At 40.5% G+C, this 19,990-nt stretch overlaps 1 protein-coding gene across 2 annotated transcripts in view; it reads left to right on the forward strand.

Annotated features, from left to right (window-relative positions):
- Window positions 1-19,990, forward strand: part of Nf1 (neurofibromin 1) — a 243,776-nt gene that overhangs the window by 31,857 nt on the left and 191,929 nt on the right. For both annotated transcript variants that reach the window (XM_051158073.1, XM_051158074.1), the window contains exon 2: window positions 17,648-17,791. In XM_051158073.1, the coding sequence (XP_051014030.1) occupies window positions 17,648-17,791 (144 nt within the window). The remainder of the gene's footprint in view (window positions 1-17,647; window positions 17,792-19,990) is intronic.

Genomic DNA, 19,990 nt, shown 5'->3' on the forward strand with positions numbered 1-19,990 from the left:
TAACACGAATACTATACTAGATTAACAAACTATAACTATACGATACTAGATTAACACTATACTATACTATACTAATACTACACTATACTATGCTATACTAACACTATACTATGCTATACTAACACTATACTATGCTATACTATACTATACTATACTAACACTATACTATGCTATACTAACACTATACTATGCTATACTAACACTATACTATGCTATGCTATACTATACTATACTATACTATGCTCCATGCCTATCTTTAATGTTTGTTAGTAGCAGTTGTGCAAATAAGTCATATACTTTTTCTTTTTTTTAAAGATTTATTTGTTTATTTTTATGTATACAGAGCTCTGTCTACAGGCCAGAAGAGGGCATCAGATCACATTATAGATGGTTGTGAGCCACCATGTGGTTGCTGGGAATTGAACTCATGACCTCTGGAAGAGCAGTCAGTGCTCTTAACAGCTGAGCCATCTCTCCAGCCCCAAGTCATATACTTTTAAAACCAGTTTATGAATGTTATTATAATTTTGAAAATGGTGCTTTCCTCATCTTCTTTGGACTTCAGATGTAGGGATTAACTGGCTTTGAAAACTGTAAACTCTGTAAATTGTGTATTGAGTTTTCGTATGCTAAGGCATGGATACCTCAACTTTTGAGTTGCCTAGGTTTCAATACTTGTTTAGGACCATCTTTTCTTGGAATATATTTTAAAATGTTTTTGGGAAGTATTGTGAAATTTAAGTATATACAGATTTAGAATGAAATGTAAAAATTTCATTTATGGAAGTATAGCATAGGACTTAAATATAGAAACAACTGATTCAAATTTGCTTATGGTGAAGGGGATAGATACCTTTTTATTAGGTTGAAATTTTGAAAAATCACCACAGGTTTATAATGAGAAAACCATCCATAATTAGTGATTGTTTTAATAATGAAAAGGTCAGGAACGGTGGTTGATGCTCACAATTCCAGCATTTGGGGGCTAGAGGCAGGTGGCTCTCCCATTCAAGGTCATCCTGACTACATGCCAGATCTAAGGCTAGTGTGGGTGACATGAAACCCTTTAAAAAATGATTGCATTTCTAAACCATAATAGTAGGGAGGATAATACCATATTCAATTTTATTTTTATTTTTGGTAACCAAAGTGTCTGTCTAATAGTGAAGATCAAAATTTGTAGCTAGTTCCCCTCTCCTTTTTGTTCAGTTAGAAAATGGTAACAAATTGTCAGGATAGCAATACTTGCTTCTGTTGAAGTGAACCAAAAACTGAGGAGTTGCTGGGTTTTTTTTTTTTTTTTTTTTTGTTTTGAGACAGGGTTTCTCTGTGTAGTCTTGGCTGTCCTGAAACTCACTCTGTAGAGCAGGCTGGCCTCGAACTCGGAGATCCACCTGCCTGTGTCTCCTAAGTGCTGAGATTAAAGGTGTACACTACCACCTCCCAGGTGAGTTGCTGTTTTTTCAAAACTGACAGTCATTTTTTGTAAGTTGTTGAAGATACACTCCTGCATTTATAGTGTATCCTTTCATGTGTGGTTGCATTTGCTTTTGAGAGAAACTGGGGACAGAATATCTTCTATTTTTCCTTTTGGAGAGTGTCGTAGTTACTTTTATCCTTGCTGTGTGAGAAGTTTTTTGAAAGAGGATGTCAGATACCTTAGGAGTGGAGTTACAAATAGGTGTGAGCCACCAAGGGGGTGCTGGGAATGGAGCTTGGATCCTCTGGAAGAGCAGCCAGTGCTCTTAACTGTTGAGCATCTCTCCAGCTCTAGTGTCTTCCTTTTCAGTGAGTGCACAACTTCACTAATGGAATACTGATGTTCACGTGCAGGGGGGTCTTCTACCATCTTAAACCCCTCTGAAAAGCCACCACACAGCACTGGGAAGGTTTCTGTGATTCTCAGTCCTGTCAGCTTGACAGTAAAGATTGACTGTAACAGACAGGTTTATTATTTTGAAAGTGGGTCTTACGATGTAACCCATTCTGGTCTGGAAGTTAATACTTTCTTGCTTTAACCTATGCAGTGCTGGGACTGCAGGTGTGAGCGCCCTGGGTCGTATAAGCACTGCTAACTTGCACGTGCTGTGCGTAAGTTGGCACTTCCTTTGCCCCGTTTGACCCCTGCGTCCTTCTTTGCTGTTGCCACTAGCCTGAAGCTCTGTTGGTTTTCTGCCGCTCAGGTATGATAGTTTATGCCTTTTAATACTAGCACTCAGCGGACAGCGGCCGGTGGGTCTTTCTGAGTTTAAGGCCAGCCTGGGCTACATAGTGAGACTCTGTCTTAAACAAACGCAATGAAAAACAAACAAAAAATATTTTTATATGGGAATATATATGGCGGATATTTTTTTAAAAAATGCTTTAAAACCTTTTTGCTTATACTTGTCCTTTTTAGACATAGGCATTGACCTGATTTAAATTTAGCTGTTTTAAGAATGTTAGTTTTGGCGTACGCCTTTAATCCCAGCACTCGGGAGGCATAGACAGGGGGATCTCTGAGTTCGAGGCCAGCCTGGTCTACAAAGTGAGTCCATGACAGCCAAAGCTGTTACACAGAGAAACCCTGTCTCAAAAAACCAACCAAACAAAACAAAACAAAAAAGAATGTTAGTTGATAAGCCGGCCATGGTGGCGCACGCCTTTAATCCCAGCACTTGGGAGGCAGAGGCAGGCAGAGCTCTGTGAGTTCGAGGCCAGCCTGGTCTCCTGGTCTCCAAAGTGAGTCCAAAACAGCCAGGGTGACACAGAGAAACCCTGTCTCGAAAAACAAAAACAAAGAAACAAAGAATGTCAGTTTATCCATTGTATGAATGTTAATTTTGTCCATCTTCCATCTTCATCTCTTCTTTTTCAGACAGAATCCGTTCTGTGCTTCCCTGACTGGTTTCAAATTCCCTGCGGTCGTCTTGCCTTAGCTCTCAAGTGCTGGGATCAATAGGGCTTGTGCTTCTCTGTTCAGCAAATCAGTTTTTGTTTTCTACCACAGAAGATCACGTACATCTGTGCTCTAGAGGACTGTTCTATACAAGAGTATATGGTAGGCTGCAGAGATGGCTCAGTGCTTAAGAATATTTGCTGCTCCTTCAGAGGACCCAGGTTCTGTTCCCTGTACTCACATGGGAGTTCACAACCATCTGTAACCTCTTCTGGCCTCTGAGGACACCAGGCATGCGTGGTGTACAAATATACATATAGGTAAAACAGTCATACACATAAAAACAATAAATCTTGCAGGGCTGGAGAGATGGCTTAGTGGTTAAGAGTACTTGCTGTTCCTTTAGGGGACCCAGGTTCAGATCCCAGCACACACATGAAGACTTACAATGATCCCTGACTCCAGTTCCAGGGAATCCAGTGTCCTTTTTTTGTTCCTGTGGGCACTGTATGGATCTGGTGCACTGACATACAGGCACAAACTCATATACTTAAGAATAAGTAAATGTTTCAATGAAAGGTTATATGAAAAGTGTTTGTGCAGTTCATAGCTAAACCATACTGCGGACTCTTGTATTTGCAGTCGAGAAATACATTCCTGGTGTCTTAAACTTCTTGGTGACCTACATCACACTGCTTTTCTAACAGCTGCCATTTTCCTGAACAGTGCTTAGAAACTGTCTTTGCTTTATAGTGTGTCTCCAAACAAGCTTGTTTTCTTGTCCATGGTGTTTTTAACAGTGGAGTAATATCACAGGTGTTAGTCTTTCACAGCACGTTGAACGCCATCTGTGTTCTTGTGTGCAGTTCATTACTGCTGCAGAGTGTTCCGTATTTCACCATTTATGCTATTGATAACAAACATTTAGTACACACACTTTCTTCTTCCTTCCTTTTTTTCTGGTGCTGCTGGTGCCCAACCTAGGGACTTGCTTATTTCTTTTAGGCAAGTGCTCCATCTCTGAGCTATACCCTATGCTGCTGTGGTTTTGCTCTTACTAACAATATTGCTCTGAACATTGAGACTATATGTCAAGAAATAGACTAGCTCAGTTTTTGCATATATGGGTATGTTCAGTTTTACCAGAAAATGCCAAATTGTTTTGAAAAGTCATTGGACCTGTTGCTCATTGTATCCCTCAGTGCATGCTACTTCCAGTATGTCTTCCTGTTGTTTAGAGTCCTTAGCAGTGTACTTGCTTCCCAGCAGATAGCAAAAGATTACTCTAACCATATTCTATAGTTGGCATCTTTGTTTTTCACTTTTTAAATGTATTATTATTTCATGTGTGGGTGTGCATGTGTGTGTGTGTACACAATGTGTAGCACTCACGGAGGTCAGAAGAAGGTGTTAGATTTCCTGGGACTGAAATTACAGACAGTTGTGAGCCGAGACATGTGGATGCTGGGAATTAAACTCTGTCCTCTTGCAAGAGCAACAAGTGCTCTAAACTGCTGAGCTAAGTGTCTGGCTCCCTATTTCTTTTTTCTTTTCTTTTTTCCAAGACAGGGTTTCTCTGTGTAGCCCTGGCTGTTCTGAACTCTCTTTGTAGACCAGGCTGGCCTCGAACTCACAGCGATCCACGTGCTTCTGCCTCTCTGAGCTCCTGGTTTAAAGGCATGCACCACCATGCCTGGCTTCCTATCTTTCCTTTCTTTCTTTCTTCTTCCTTTAAAAAAGATTTTATTTATATAACACACACACACACACACACACACACACACACACACACACACAGACACAGACAGACAGAGACAGACAGACCTACCGACCGACCTGCAGAGGCCAGAAATGGAAGCCTGATGTCCCAAGGCTGTAGCCATGGCAATTTGTTAGCTGCCTGACATAGATGCTGGAAACTAAACTCAGGTACTCAGAGTAAGCACATGTTCTTAACCACTGAGACATTCTCTACTTAATATTTTTTATTATATTTTCAATTCTAGATATTTTTGTTTTTGTTTTTGGTTATGATTTCTCCTTTTACCTAGAGCATTTTATTATCTCTGAGATATTTTCCTAGCTATCTTTTGGCCATCCCGTCTTTCCATCCATCCGTTCGTCTGTTTGTCTGCCTATCCATCCATGGTTTTTAGACAGGGTTTCTCTGTGACTCTGACTGTCTTGGGAAACTCTTAGACCAGGCTGGTCTTGAACTCAAGTGGTCCGCCTGCCTCTGCCTCTCTGAGTGTTGGGGTTATAGGTGTGTGCCACCACCTCTTGGCTTCATGAAGTCCTTTTTGCTCACAGTTTTTCAAAAGATTGCAAATGAGTGGCAGTCATCTGCAGACTTGACATGTACCACATTATTCAGTTCCAAGTGAAATAATTTTTGTAGCTATAGACAGGTGGCTTCAATTTTTTCTTTTTCTTTTTGGCTGTCTGCTTACAAAACAGCTCACTTCCTGTCCATAGGCCTGCTTGTCCCATGACAGTTGGTATTCTGGAAGGTGAATGTTTTGAGAGACTCAGAAGCCACAGTTCTTTTAGACCCTTGGAAGTTGGTGTGCTCTCCCTTCTGTCATCTTATATTATCCACGCAGAAAACGTCCACATAGGGGCAAGAATTACACATGGTCGTAGATACTAGATGGTAGGAATAAGGATGCGCCAGCTTGGAGTCTAGCTAGTCATGAAATTCATCTTATAAAGATTTTATATGTTTTTGAAAATAATGTGCAATCTCTAGTTCTTGCGTATAATTTTTGTGTTAGTTTTGATCAACTTTACTTAATTAAGCAGTTTAGCACTTACACATTTCTTCTTCCCTGCATTGTATAACTGAAAGATATATATATATGCAATCTTGCACTGAATTTGATTCTTTTTAATTGTGTGTGGTGCGTGCACATGTGCCTGTACCTATGCATATGCACACACAGGCCAGAGGAGAGTGTTGAATGTCCTCCTGTGTCGCTCTGCCTTATTCCTCTCTGAACTTAGACTAGGCTGATGGCCAGCAAGCCCCGTGAGCCTCCTGTCATCAGTGAGGTTACAGGTGCACGCGCAGCTAAGCCTTGCTTTTCAGCAAACCTCAGACCACCGTGTTTGTTTGGCAGGCACTCTAACCTGAGCCATCTCTCTAGTCTAAATTAGTAGATGTGCCCGTTTTGTTGTGTGTATGTTGTTAGATACACAGAAGTCAGAATCTCCCTCCCACCCCAGACAGGGTTTCTCTGTGTAGCCTTGTCTGTCCTGGACCAGGTTGTGTAGACCAGGTTGGCCTTGAACTCAAAAACGATCCACCTGCCTCTGCCTGGTATTAAAGTGCTGGGATTAAAGGAGTGTACCATCACACCGGACCAAAAGTCCGAATCTTAAACTGTGAAGTCTTCATTTGTTTCTGGTGCTTTTTGCCTTCCTCACCTCTCTACCCCTTCCTCCTCCTTTCCTTGTGCCGTGTATGCCGGGTAGGTCACCTACCACCGAGCGACATGCTTCCCACTTCTTGTTCAGTTTCTTCACTATCTGCTGGACCTTTTCCCACTCTCTGACTGTGAATCTTTGTGTGTGTGTTTGTGTTTTAAGTTTTTTTCCCCTTATAAATAGTACATGTGAAAATAGTTTGACTTTTTCTTTCAACTGGAATGTTTATTTTATTTACATTAATCATGATTACTGACGTATTTGAGCTTATTTTTGTCTTTTTTTCACACCCCTCCCTCCCTTTTTAAAAAAGATTTATTCATTAATACATATACAGAAAGAAGAGGGCATTAGATCTCATTATAGATGGTTGTGAGTCACCATGTGGTTGCTGGGAATTGAACTCAGGACCTCTGGAAGAGCAGACGGTGCTCTTAACCTCTGAGCCATCTCTCCAGCCCCCCCTCCCCCTTTTTGAATCTGACTTTTAGGCTCATTTTTGTTCTCCTTGAAGCATGTTCTGTAGAACTATTTTAAATAAGAGTCTATTGCAGTAATTGCTCTTTTTCTTTTTTTAAAAATATCTTAATTTCTTCCTTATTCTTGAGTCATAATTTCACCAGTATGTAGAAATCTAGGCAGTTATTTTTCTCTTCAGTATGTTAAAGTTACCATTTTCTTTTTTAATGTTGTTACTGTTGAGAAATCAGTTGTCATTATAATTGCCATTACTGTATAGGTGGTATTTTTCTCTCTGGCTGTTTTTAAATCTCCCTCTCCTTCTCCCTTTTCCCCCAATTCCCAACCCCCCTTGATTTTTCAAGACAAGGTCTCTCTGTGTAGCCCTGTCTGTCCTGGGCTTTCTGTGTAGACCAGCCTGTCCTTGAACTCACAAGGTTAACCTGCTTCTGCTCCTCAGGGCTGGGATTAGAGCCATGTGTCCCACAGCTGGCTAGTCGTATCTTTTTCTTTTTCACCTTTTGTATTACATTTATGTGTGTGAGTGTGTGTGCATGTGTTTTCGCAGGAGCATATATGTTTGTGCATGTATGCATGTACACACACACACACACACACACACACACACACACAGGTGTATATGTCAGATGATAGCTTTCATCAGTCTACCATGTGGGTTCTAGGGATCAAACTCAGGTTGTCAGGCTTTGGGGACAAGTGCTGTCACTCACTGAGTCATTTTATTGCCCATCTTTGTTCATTTACCCATGCTTGTTTTTTGTTGCTCTGTAGTTTCATGAAAACGTTTTAGGAGTGTGTGTGGGTTTTTAGACTTCTTGGAATTTAGGATTATCAGTTATTACTACTTAAAATATTTTTCCTATACCTCTGTCAATCTCCTGGGTTTCTACAACTAGATGTATATAACACTCTTTGAAGCTGACACATTTAATGTGATGTGATTAAGCTTATTTACTTGTGCAATTTTTTATATATCTAAAATTAATAGCTGCCTACTTTTTCATTTGCTTTGTTTACTTTATGCTGTTGTTAATTTTTTTTTTTTTTAACTTCATCAGTGTGGACTCAGTGCTGTTATTCCCATAGGATCAAACTTGTCCATATGCCCAATACATTTTTTTTCCCCTTGAGGATTTCTTCCCATCTGTTTTGGATTGACTGTTTGCTAGGTCAGCCATGTACCTGCCATTCAGGGTTTCTATCTTCATCATTATTTTGGAAATTACTGTTGTTTCTCTCTGTTAACATCCATGTTTTGTAGATATCATTAATTCTGTTAGGGAAAATGTGAGGCAGTGCCTCTTGAGACTGCATGTTTACAAAGGGGTCTGTATTCTTTATTCTTTAATCATTTGTTTGGCTGTTAAGTTAGTAAGTAAGTGTTTTGTTTTGTTTTTGTTTTTCAAGACAGGGTTTCTCTGTGTATCCTTGGCTGTCTTGGACTTACTTTGTAGACCAGGCTGGCCTCGAACTCACAGCGATCGGCCTGCCTCTGCCTCTTAGTTTCTGGGATTAAAGGCGTGCACCACTATGCCCAGGTAGAAAGTTTTGTTGTTGTTGTTTGGTTAGTTTTGCTTTTCCTAGAAGTTTGGAAGAATTTCTTGATTGCTTTTGGTTTATCTCTGTGATTAGGGCTGATTCACATGCTATTTTAGTTTCTATACCTTGTTTAGCGTTTGTTTACTTTCTCATTTTCCACATGCTCGGGCTGTGGTGGTCAGGCCCTAATTTCCTGTGCTGCAGCTCAGTGATACATGATTAATTGCCAAATGGGCCTCTTTACGTTTGGAGACTGAGCTTCAGAATGGAAATTCTTGGGTATTTCTTTGATAATGTTTTCTTCCATGTTTACTTATTTCCATCACATGTTAGAATTGATCAACCATTAATTTGATGTTTTTGTTTGCATGTATGTCTGTCCATCACATGTGTGTCTGGTGCCCTTGGAAGCCAGCAGAGGGCATTGGATCCTCTGGAACTGGAGTTACAGATAGGTGGTTGGGAGGTGCCGTGTGAGTGCTGGGACTAGAAACTGGGTCCTCTGGATGAGCAGTCAGTGTTCTTAACTACTGAGTCGTCCTTCCTGCCCCATAAGTCATCTAATATTTAAATATATTTTTCTGTCATGGTATGTTTCTTTTTTGTTTGTTGGCCCAAGAAGAGCATTGACTGTGTTTTCAAAGACAGACAAAAATGTTTATGCAGAGTTAGCCTAACAGCCTTGGATCTATAATCCTTAGAAAATGTGCTTTCAAGTTCAGCACGGCGTCACACACAAACTTCCTGTGGCATTCAGGAGGCAAGGAGGCCAGCCTGGATTCTATAGTGAGAGACTGTTCACACACACCTTCCCCTGCAAATAATATGCTTGCAGCTTTGCCCTGTGGCTGGCGACTGGGAAGTTGGACTTTGGTGACCCTATGGTTTATGGTGCTTAAAGTTGTTGATGCCGTGTGGTTATGCTGAGCTCTGTTTCCCATTTGTTGTCGAGAGTTTCGGTAGATTATGCCTCAAATGAACCTGGGCCATTATCTAATGAGCTTGTCTATCAGAAGTGTTTCATCAGTGGTGTCTGTAACTCCTGCTTGCAGAATGTAACATGTCCTGTGCTACTGTGTTGACAGAGGTCTTTTGGAAACTTGTCTTGGGTTTTTTGGACCAAGGCTTCTCTTAGCTTTTCCTTTTGCTGATTTTCACTTTGTATCCTTTTGCTTTAGTAACTAACACTTGTCAGTGTGAATACATGGGAGTGCTGTGACGTTATGGATGATCTTGGTGACTTCTGATATAGTGTCTTATTTAACATCTTAATCTACTTCGTTGTACTTTATTCTCAGTTGATGATTTTTCTTTGTTTGTTTGCTTGTTTGTTTCTTCCTGACACAGGGTCTCACTGTATAGCCCTGAGCCATGGCTGGCCTGGAGCTGACTATGTAGACCAGGCTCGAACTCTTAGAGATCCCCCTCCCTGTCTCTTGAGTGCTGCATTAAAAGTATGTGTCACCATGAGCCTGTGACTATCTTTAAATTTTAAAAACTGTCTTATTTTTGATTCAAGGGTATATTGTCTTATAGTGTAGTCAAGGCTGTCCTCAAACTCTGTCCCTGCCTCATTGCTCTGAATGTCTGGATGACAGCTGGTCACCATCATGCCCTTCATGAAAATCTTGTAGATGTTAGTAAGTACCAACCTGGGGATGCTTTCTTTATTGTACCGAGCTGATTTGTTTGCTCAATTCCTGTATTTTATATTAACAGACTTTGTTTTTGTTTGATGGCCCCAAGCTATGTATGTTTTGTTTTATTTTTTTGAGATAGGGTTTTACTGTGTAGTCGTGGTTAGCCTTGAATTTGCTATGTAGATTAAGCTGGCCTAGAATTCACAGAGGCTGGTCTCAGCCTCTGAATGCTGGGATTAAAGGCATGTGCTACCATGCCTAGCGTTCATACATATACATATATATATGTATATGTATATGTATATATATGTATATACACACACACACACACACACACACACACATATATATATATTTCTTGTTATGTGTATGTTTGTGAATCTCTATGTGGGTAAGTGCACCAGAGTGGGTACCTTTGGAGCCTAGAGGTATTGGATCACCCTGAAAGTGTAGTTAGAGGCTTTGGGTGTGGCTGCCGGCAAACAAACCAGTAAGTGCTCTAAACCACCAAACCTTTTACTTTTATTTTTGATTTTTGTGGTGCTGAGAACTGAATGCATGACTGATGACTACATGCTAGGCAAACGCTTCATCATGGGGTTTTCATAGATCTTCAGTGTTCTTACCCTTTCCTTTTCACCAGTGGTTGGATAGTGAATGCATTAATTAACTTGATTATTGTCACAGTTAGTTCCTTATTGCTGTGATAAAGCACAGTGACCAAAGTAATCTCTAAAAGAACCTTCAGTTTGGCTATGCTCTCAGAAGTTAAGAGTCCATGACGCCAGAGCAAAGGGACAACTGAGAGATCACATCTTGACCCATGATCTTGGGGCACAGAGTGCTGGGACTCTCAGGAATCTTGAAATCTCAAAGACTATCCTCAGTGACACACCTCTTCCAGCAAGGCTACACCTTATCTTTTCTTGATAGTTCTACTAGCTGGGAACCAAGTATTCAAATATATGAACCTATGGGGTTCATTTTCATTCAAACTGTCACGGTTATGATTTCATAGGATATTGAAATCATAAGTCATGGCATTTTTTTTATTAATTTATTCTTGTTACATCTCAATGTTTATCCCATCCCTTGTAGCCTCCCATTTCCCCCCCCCCCCATTTTCCCATTATTCCCCTCCCCTATGACTGTTCCTGAGGGGGATTACCTCCCCCTGTATATGCATAGGGTATCAAGTCTCCTCTTGGCAACCTGCTGTCCTTCCTCTGAGTGCCACCAGGTCTCCCCCTCCAGGGGACATGGTCAAATGTGAGGCACCAGAGTACGTGAGAAAGTCATATCCCACTCTCCACTCAACTGTGGAGAATGTTCTGACCGTTGGCTAGATCTGGGTAGGGGTTTAAAGTTTACCTCCTGTATTGTCCTTGGCTGGTGCCTTAGTTTGAGTGGGACCCCTGGGCCCAGTCATAGCATTTTTATACTTCATTATGTATTTTATATTTGAATTTTTCATTTTTTAAAAGTCATAACATTTTTATTTGGTAATTATGCTTTAGTAATGTAGGAAGGCAAATGTCAACGTCTACTTGTAAATGAGGAGTAATCGGAAGCTCCTGTGCACATGCCTTTTTGTAGGGCAGCCGGAAGGGAGCTAAGCTTGTGGCTCTTTATTTTATTTATTTATTTATTTATTTACTTACTTACTTACTTTTCCCCCAAAATAGGGTTTCTTTGTATAACAGCTCTGTCTGGGACTCTCTTTGTAGACCAGGCTGTCCTCGAACTCACAGAGCTCCTCCTGCCTCTGCCTCCTGAGTACTGGGATTAAAGGCGTGCGCCACCACACCTGGCTAAATTTGTGGTCCTTGACCCTCTAAATGTAAGTCTTTCTGTGAAGATCCACTTTATCTAGGAGAATATTGCCTTACTGGTTGCCTGAGAAGTAATGTTTGATTAAAGCATTAAGCCAAGGGCCTGGTAGTTTATATTATGAAGATTTTTCAGCCATCAAGGAAGTAATAAGATTATTGTGAAAAGGTTATTTTATAGTTCAGGTTTTAAAATATAGGCAAAGGAAATGGTTGTTCAGTCTTTCCCTCTGAATTCACTGAACTGTCTGTACTTTAGCATGTAGACTAGTGGGGACCGCCTGTTGCTCTTGGACCACAGTATGAGACACATTGCCCTGGCAATAAAAAGGTAGTTGTTAAAGGCAATAGGAAAGGCAGTGTAATGTAACTGGTTTATTCTTTTACTCAAAAAACATTTATTAATTGCCTTAAAAACCCTCCTAATCAGGCCTGGTGAGATGGCTCAGCAGTTAAGAGCACTAGCTGTTCTTCCAGAGGTCCTAAATTCAATTCCCAGCAACCACATGGTAGCTTACACCCATCTATAATAATCTGATCCCCTCTTCCGGCATGCAGGTGTACATGCAGCACAGCACTCATGCATAAAAATTAATTAAAACCCCTTCTAATCAAAGGATAAAATGACTTCTGAGAGTGATGTCTTTCTTGCTACCATGGAACTTAAAATGCATGAATAAAATGCATTAAACAGAGCCGGGCTTGGTGGCGCACGCCTTTAATCCCAGCACTTGGGAGGCAGAGGCAGGTGGATCGCTGTGAGTTCGAGGCCAGCCTGTGAGTCCAGGATGGCCAAGGCTACACAGAGAAGCCCTGTCTCGAAAAACCAACCAACCAAACAACCAAACAAAAAGCATTAAACAATTAATTTATCATGTGGCTGGTTATGTTTGTTATAAGACTCATATAGGCATGCTGGCGCTTAGTTGACAAAGAATTCTTTTTTTTTTTTTTTTTTTTTTTTTTTTGGTTTTTCGAGACAGGGTCTCTCTGTGTTAGCCTTGGCTGTCCTGGACTCACTTTGTAGACCGGGCTGGCCTCGAACTCACAGCGATCCGCCCGCCTCTGCCTCCCGAGTGCTGGGATTAAAGGCGTGTGCCACCACGCTCGGCGACAAAAAATTCTTACTTAGCATAAATGAAGTTGTAGGTTCAGTCTGTAGCATTGTATAAAATTGAGCATGGTGGTACATGCCAGTAACTCTAGAGATTGGGAGGTAGAGGTAGGAGGACCAGAGTTCAAAGTCATCCTTGGCTGCAATAGTGAGTTTGAATCTGAGGTACATGAAAACTAGAGAAAAAATTTTTGAGCAAAATATATTGTACTTGAGAGTTTTTTCTTTTATAGTTTTTTCCCAATGAGCATTTATTTCTTTCAAAATTGGGAAAAGGTAAGTTAAACCTTTTTTTTTTTTTTTTTGGTAGATTTACTTATTTACACAGTGCTTTGCCTGCATGTATGCCTGCAGGCCAGAAGAGGCACCAGATCTCATTATAGATGGTTGTGAGCCACTGTTTGGTTGCTGGGAATTGAACCCAGGACCTTTGGAAGAACAGCCAGTGCTCTTAACCTCTGAGCCATCTCTCTAGACCCTGAATGAAACTTCTATTATGTATATAGTATTCTGCCTGCAAGCCAGGAGAGGGCACCAGATCTCATTAAAGATGGTTGTGAACCACCATGTGGTTGCTGGGAATTGAACTCATGACCTTTAGAAGAGCAATCAGTACTCTTAACTTCTGAGCCATCTCTCCAGCCCTTGAATTAAACTTCTAAAAAAAATACTTTATGGTATTTTAAAAATATCTTTGTGCATAGTAGAATTTATAGATGTCTTTGGTTATAATTGAATACAAAGGGTTTAGACGGCATGAAGAAAAACATTCACTTTTGAATTATCTCTACTTAAGACAAATTGTAATCTACTATAATGTCTCAACATGTAGGGATTTATTGAAAAGAAAGCCTAATTTTAAGCAAAGAACTGTGAACAATGAGTAGATTGTTTCTAGTTTCACTCAGAAACTCTTCTAAAGGTCACAGGCTAAAATGTTTGCTTCTGATACATTCTAATGAGCTTCTAAAAGGCCTCTCAGACTATAATTTGAGTTAGGGATGGCATTACATTTCACTTAGTGTACATTCAGTAAAAAAAGCAAAGAAAAAAATCTTACTAGGAGGAAGAATACCTAACACATCACCTTTAGCTCTTAGGAAATAAACACAACATTAAGGAGGTATATTCTGGGCTGGAGCATAGGCTACGTGGTCAAGAGCAGCGGTTGTTCTTCCAGAGGACCAAGTATGATTTCCAGCACGCACACGGCCGCTCAGGACCATCTTTATACTCCGGGCCCAGGGGATCTGACTCCCATTTTTTGGCCTCCAAGGGCACTGTATGTGCATGGTGCATAGACATACACATTGGTTATTAATATATTAAAAATTAAAATAGAGTATACCCCTGAATATTGTAAGCACATTCTCTCAGAGGATTCTGTGTCATTGTTACATTTACATATATAATAGTGCTTATGAACTTACCATTGTGAAGCCTGTTTTCATTTTAATGTCATTTTAAATATATAATTGGAGGTCATAAAAAGCTATTATTTCTATAACGAAGTTAAATGAAAAAGGTACGCTAACTGCAGAGTGTTAAGCCGGGAATACATGGTGGAGGGTATGGCTAAGCTAATAGTATATGAATTACTAAAGTTGGGCAGAGTGGGATAACAGCCTGAGATTTAATATTGATCTCATAAAACAAGTATTATATAATTACCATTAAAAAATAATATAGATATTATAAAGACATCTATAGGCAAAAGTATTAGCACAGAGTCAAACAAATTTTGCCAGAAATGAATTCCAGCCTTACTTTCCCCTGAATGCCTAAGTGTTAGTTATTCTTTTCCTGCTCTTCTGAGCTGACAGCTACTCAAGTTCTTCATACACACAAGCTATTTATACTTAATCCACACATAAGGAGCCTTTCTACCCAACCACTATGGAGGCTCCAAAAGCCAATTCCCAAAGCCATTTCTAGATTCTCCAGACAGACACCACCCCAGCAAGGAGCCTGTTTCTTACTAACCTAAACTAAGTCATACTGTTTTCCACACAAAAAAATGCTGGCTCGTCTGTTTCCTTCTCTCCCTCTGTACAGTACAATACCCATTAGGTAAAGCAGAGCAAGTAGGCATCTGAGTACATGCTTGGGGAAGAGCCTGGTCAGAATGAATAAGGCATTTCTGTGGAGGAAGCCAGCAGACAGGAAGTGTCCACATGTTGCTGATGCAGCAGAGTCAGTGAGCGGGACAAGGAGAGACCAGGCTGTAGAGGGCAGCCAGGCACAGGACATTACTTCAGTCAGGGAGGAAGGGGAGGGGAGGCCACAGGATATCAAAGCCCCAATGGAATAAGGAGAGTTCAGAAGAAAGATAACACTAAATGGGTGTCAGCGCCTGAGTGGGCCCAGAGCGGGGTGGTGGGCTGTGTGGGAGGAGGGGTGTGTATTAGCAGAGTGTGAGCCCATGCACGTGGGGAAGCAATATAGGACAGGCTCAGAGTAAGGAGGAAGAAAAGAAAGGTCTAAGGGGCCAGTGAGATGACTGAGCCACAAAGGTGCTTGCATAAAGCTGATGACCCACATGGTGAAGTTAATTTCATAAAATTGGAAAAAAAAAAAAAAAAAAAAAAGGTTGGTCTCATTCCTTTGGAGTTTTCTTAGCTACCTTCTTTTTTCGTACTTACCTTTATCTAATCCCATTAATCGCTTACATTTCCCCTGTGGTCAGTTTGGAGCTTAATTTCAGCGTTTTTTTCTCAGTGTAGGCTGCTTTTTGGAATAAGTGATTCTTAAATTGAATGGCTTAGGACTTTATTGCCTAATGGGATTTGATAGCTGCATCTTCTATAGCTACTTAAAGTTCATTAAATAAACTCAAACACTAGCCATGTTATAAATGTTTACAGTAGCCACATAGAGCTGGCTAGTATCCGAGATGCCAGCCGTCTATTAATGATGATTTAGAATGTGCCACAGGTCTTCAGCCTTGACCACGGGCCTATTGTGCATGTCTATTTGTACAGTGTTCAAAACATCCCTGTTTTTATTTTTGTTTTTTCTAAAGTGACTTGCTGTGTTTTCATTGAGAACATACTGCCATTTGGGGAAATCTGTTCATTTAGCAGGCTTTCTGCTTCTTCTTGTGCGTATATACCACCCTAGTGTTGTGTTAAGTGGGTCTTATTTGTATACACACACACACACACACACACACACTTGCACACTTGTGCTTTGGGAAATGTTGTCTTCTCATTTAACTGTGCCGAGTCTCTGCTGATTGTATGGGGGCTGCTGATTGTGTTGTTGCCATTTTCATCTTCTAAAATTCTCTCTCTCTCTCTCTCTCTCTCTCTCTCTCTCTCTCTCTTAGTTTTCAGGGTTTTTCCCTCTACGGCCTTTTTCGTTTTTGTTTTTTTTGAGATGCAGGTTTCTCTGTATGGTTCTGGCTGTCTTGGAACTCTCTCTGTAGACTAGAACTCACAGAGATCCACCTGCCTCTGCTGGGATTAAAGGCATGCACCAGCACCTCCTGGCTGCCTCCTCTTTATGGTTAACCATGTAATCATGTGCACTGCTTCCTTTATGGCCTAACCTTATCCCCTCTATATTTGCCATTCCTTCCTTCCTCTCTTTTTTTCTTTCTTTCTCTCTCTTCCTTTCTTTTTTTTTTTTTTTTCAAGACCGGGTCTCTCTGTGTAGCCTTGGCTACCCTGGACTTGCTTTGTAGACCAGGCTGGCCTCGAACAGCAATCCCGAGTGTGGGGATTAAAGGCATGCGCCACTACACCCAGCTTATTTGCTATTTCTTTGCTGTCAAAATTAATTGTGTCCTACTGACTTAGCAAAAACTTGGGCATATCACTTGTTCTACCCATCTTTCCTTGTGGAGATAGTCAGTCTTGGGTGTGGTTTTCACAGAGGAGCTTCCTTGCTTCTCTTTCTGCACTAGTGGGGTCTAAGAACAGTGAACTGAGTTCTGATGCTTATGTACACAATAGGCTTTGGAGTGGAGATGCATTTCTGTGCAGTGTAATTGAGCTCATCCACAAGTTAGTGTAGATGTGAGCCCTTCGAAGACTGTTGTCCTGTGAGGTGCGTTTCTTGACTGCATTGCTCTTGCTTCAATTGTTTTTTTTTTTTTTTGGTTTTTCGAGACAGGGTTTCTCTGTGTAGCCTTGGCCATCCTGGACTCACTTTGTAGACCAGGCTGGCCTCGAACTCACAGCGATCCGCCTGCCTCTGCCTCCCGAGTGCTGGGATTAAAGGCATGCGCCACCACGCCCGGCTTCTTGCTTCAATTGTATGGTTGGCTCTCTTAACTGGGGTCAGTTTTAACTCTGTTCCTGGTTTTATAGTTTGTTATATCTAAACAGTTGATTGCTGTTTTCCATTGACTAGAGGTTTGCAGCCTAGATTTCCTTGCTCTGTAGTTATTAAATGTTTGAGTTCAAGTATACACTAAAGGGTTATGTGTATTTGTTGCAGAATTCTCTTATTTGTAGTTACAAATTAAGCTCTGGTTCTGTGGGTCATCATTCTTGGAAAGCACTGGGTAGAAGGTTTGATTTTTATAGATAGAGGTTTATAGCTTCCAGAAAGAAAACTGTGAGAATTAAAATAGATCATTTAGGATTTGCTCTAAATTCTATGTTGTATTGTAAATTAGAGATTGAATAAATATTGGTAGGCATGATTGATAAAGATTTCATAAAATGTTGATTTTCACTGAAAATACATGTTTAGTCATTTTGAAGAATAAAGTCTTACTATTTTTCCTTTTTAGCTTCCAATAAAAACAGGACAGCAGAGCACACACACCAAAGTCAGCACCGAGCATAACAAGGAATGTCTGATTAACATTTCAAAGTATAAGTTCTCTTTGGTCATAAGCGGCCTCACCACCATCTTAAAGAATGTTAACAATATGGTGAGTACTTGAGTTACTGGGTTGTTGCTTTGTAGAGAATTTGCTTTATTTTGGTTCTGATTTGGAAGTATGGAGTAGCATGTTTTAAAGTATGGGAAATATTTTCTTAGGATTTAAGATGTGAGTCACTGAATTTTATGGATGAGCACAAGTGTAACTTTTAAATTTGGCTTCAGCTTTTTATTCGTTTTTTTGAAGCTTGTCATATTTATTACTCCATTTCATTTTTCAGGAATTAAAATTTTATATCACTTTTGTATTGCATGCAAACTGACTATAACACAGTGTCCTCCCCCTTCACTTCCTCCCTAGGCCGCACCTCCAGCTGTGTGGTATAGAATCTGTTGATAAGCTTGTTGTTAGCTGCTTCATTGGATATATTTGTTCATTGTTCCCGCCTAAACTACGTGATGAATAAACTATGGTGTTTCATTTCTAAAATGTGGGATTGTCTTTTATGGCCACATTAAGGAGTTTTCTCTCCCTGTCCCATAACCTGTAACTGGTTGGATAGGAGTTACGAGAGTCAGTGTTAGAACAGCTGTCCCCAGGGTCACAGTAGGTAACGGATTTGATCAAATGACGCCTGTGGTGAGAGCTCCTCTTCCCATCCCATAGCTGGAATCTCTTCTGCTGTGCTGCCTCTGCCTTTCAGCGTGAGCATTTCTGAGCTCCCTCAGCCACTCTCTTCCTCTAACAGCTTCTAATAATCTATTTCACATTCATCTAAAAACCAGATGTAGGTTTTCCTTAACTCTCTCTAGCACGTGTAATCTCAAGGGATGTTGCTGATGAGCTGTGACCCTCTAGCTGTAGATTCTGAGGGCCAGCTTCACTGTTTTATAGTCACCTCTTTGGAGAATTTCCTTTTCAGAAAGCTGTTTAATACCAGAGCCACAGGACTGGTGATAGCCATGTGGGCAGTCCAAGAGATGTTTTTCTTTGTTAATTTTTTTCTTCTAAAAAGCAGAGGACCTTTTATAAAAATATAAAGCAACTTACAGGATGCATCTAATACTTGGCTGTAGCTATTTTGTCCACTGTGGAACACAGTAGTAGAATTCTCATGTATGAGAATATGGCTACATTCCCAGTTACACTGCAGTATTTGTATATTTGGGATCTTCTTTAAAACACCGTGTGATGCTGGCATTCACTTAGACCTTACTGACAAGTTACAGGGCCTGTGAGATGGCTCATGGGTAGAGGTGATTGTCACTGATCCTTGGGACATACTGGTTGAAGGTGAGAACCAACCTCTGAAAGTTCTTTGTCCTCTGACCTCCACATGGGCACTGTGGTGTGCCCACACCCTCCTAGCACACGCACCCCCCCCATTATAACAACAAAACAAAAAATAGAAAAAACTTAGAGAAAAATTCTAGCATGGAAGTCACAGGATCTTGTTAGTAAGTAGGTAGGTGATGCAGAGTTGAGTCTGAAAGCAGTGACTGCTAAGACTCGCTGCCGCCGGTGCCGTGGTGTCTGCTTGGATGAGAATTAAGTCCTCACAGGAAAGGAGGCTAATGCTTAACTGAAGACCACACCTCCAATTCATGGATGATTTCTAATTCTCATTGATTCATTATCCACCCCACACCCTTCTTCCGTTTCTCCTTCCCCTTCCTTTTTCTTTCCCTGTTTTTTTGTTTTTTCTCACCCTGAGATGGTGAATCACGTACCCAGGGCTGGACTTGAACTTGCTGCGTCCCTAGGCCTAGTCTTGAACATCTAATCCTCTTGCCAGTTTCTCCATAGTGTTGAGATTACCAATGTCTTTCCACTATGCCTGGCCAAATCATAGGTACTTTAAAAACATAAAGCATCATGTTTTACTGCTATATAGCTAATGGAAGGTTTTAATAAATTCCTCTATTTCTGGGCTGGAGAGATGGCTCAGAGGTTAAGAGTACTGACTATTCTTCCAAAGGCCTGAATTCAATTCCCAGCAACCACATGGTGGCTCACAACTATCTATAATGAGATCGGGTGCCCTCTTCTGGCCTGGCAGAACAGTATAAATAAATAAATCGTATTTTTAAAAAAGCCTCTATTTCTGTTTATCCTGCAATTTATTTTTTGAGTTTTAGGATAAAGGAATAAATGATAGCTTTAAGTATCATTGAATGTAGACTATTAATACTTTAAAAAAAAATCTTTTGTCTTTTATAGTTCACATGTGCTAATTTGTAATAAAGA

Source organism: Acomys russatus, chromosome 16, assembly GCF_903995435.1.
Source record: "Acomys russatus chromosome 16, mAcoRus1.1, whole genome shotgun sequence".
NCBI classification, from domain to species: Eukaryota; Metazoa; Chordata; class Mammalia; order Rodentia; family Muridae; genus Acomys; species Acomys russatus.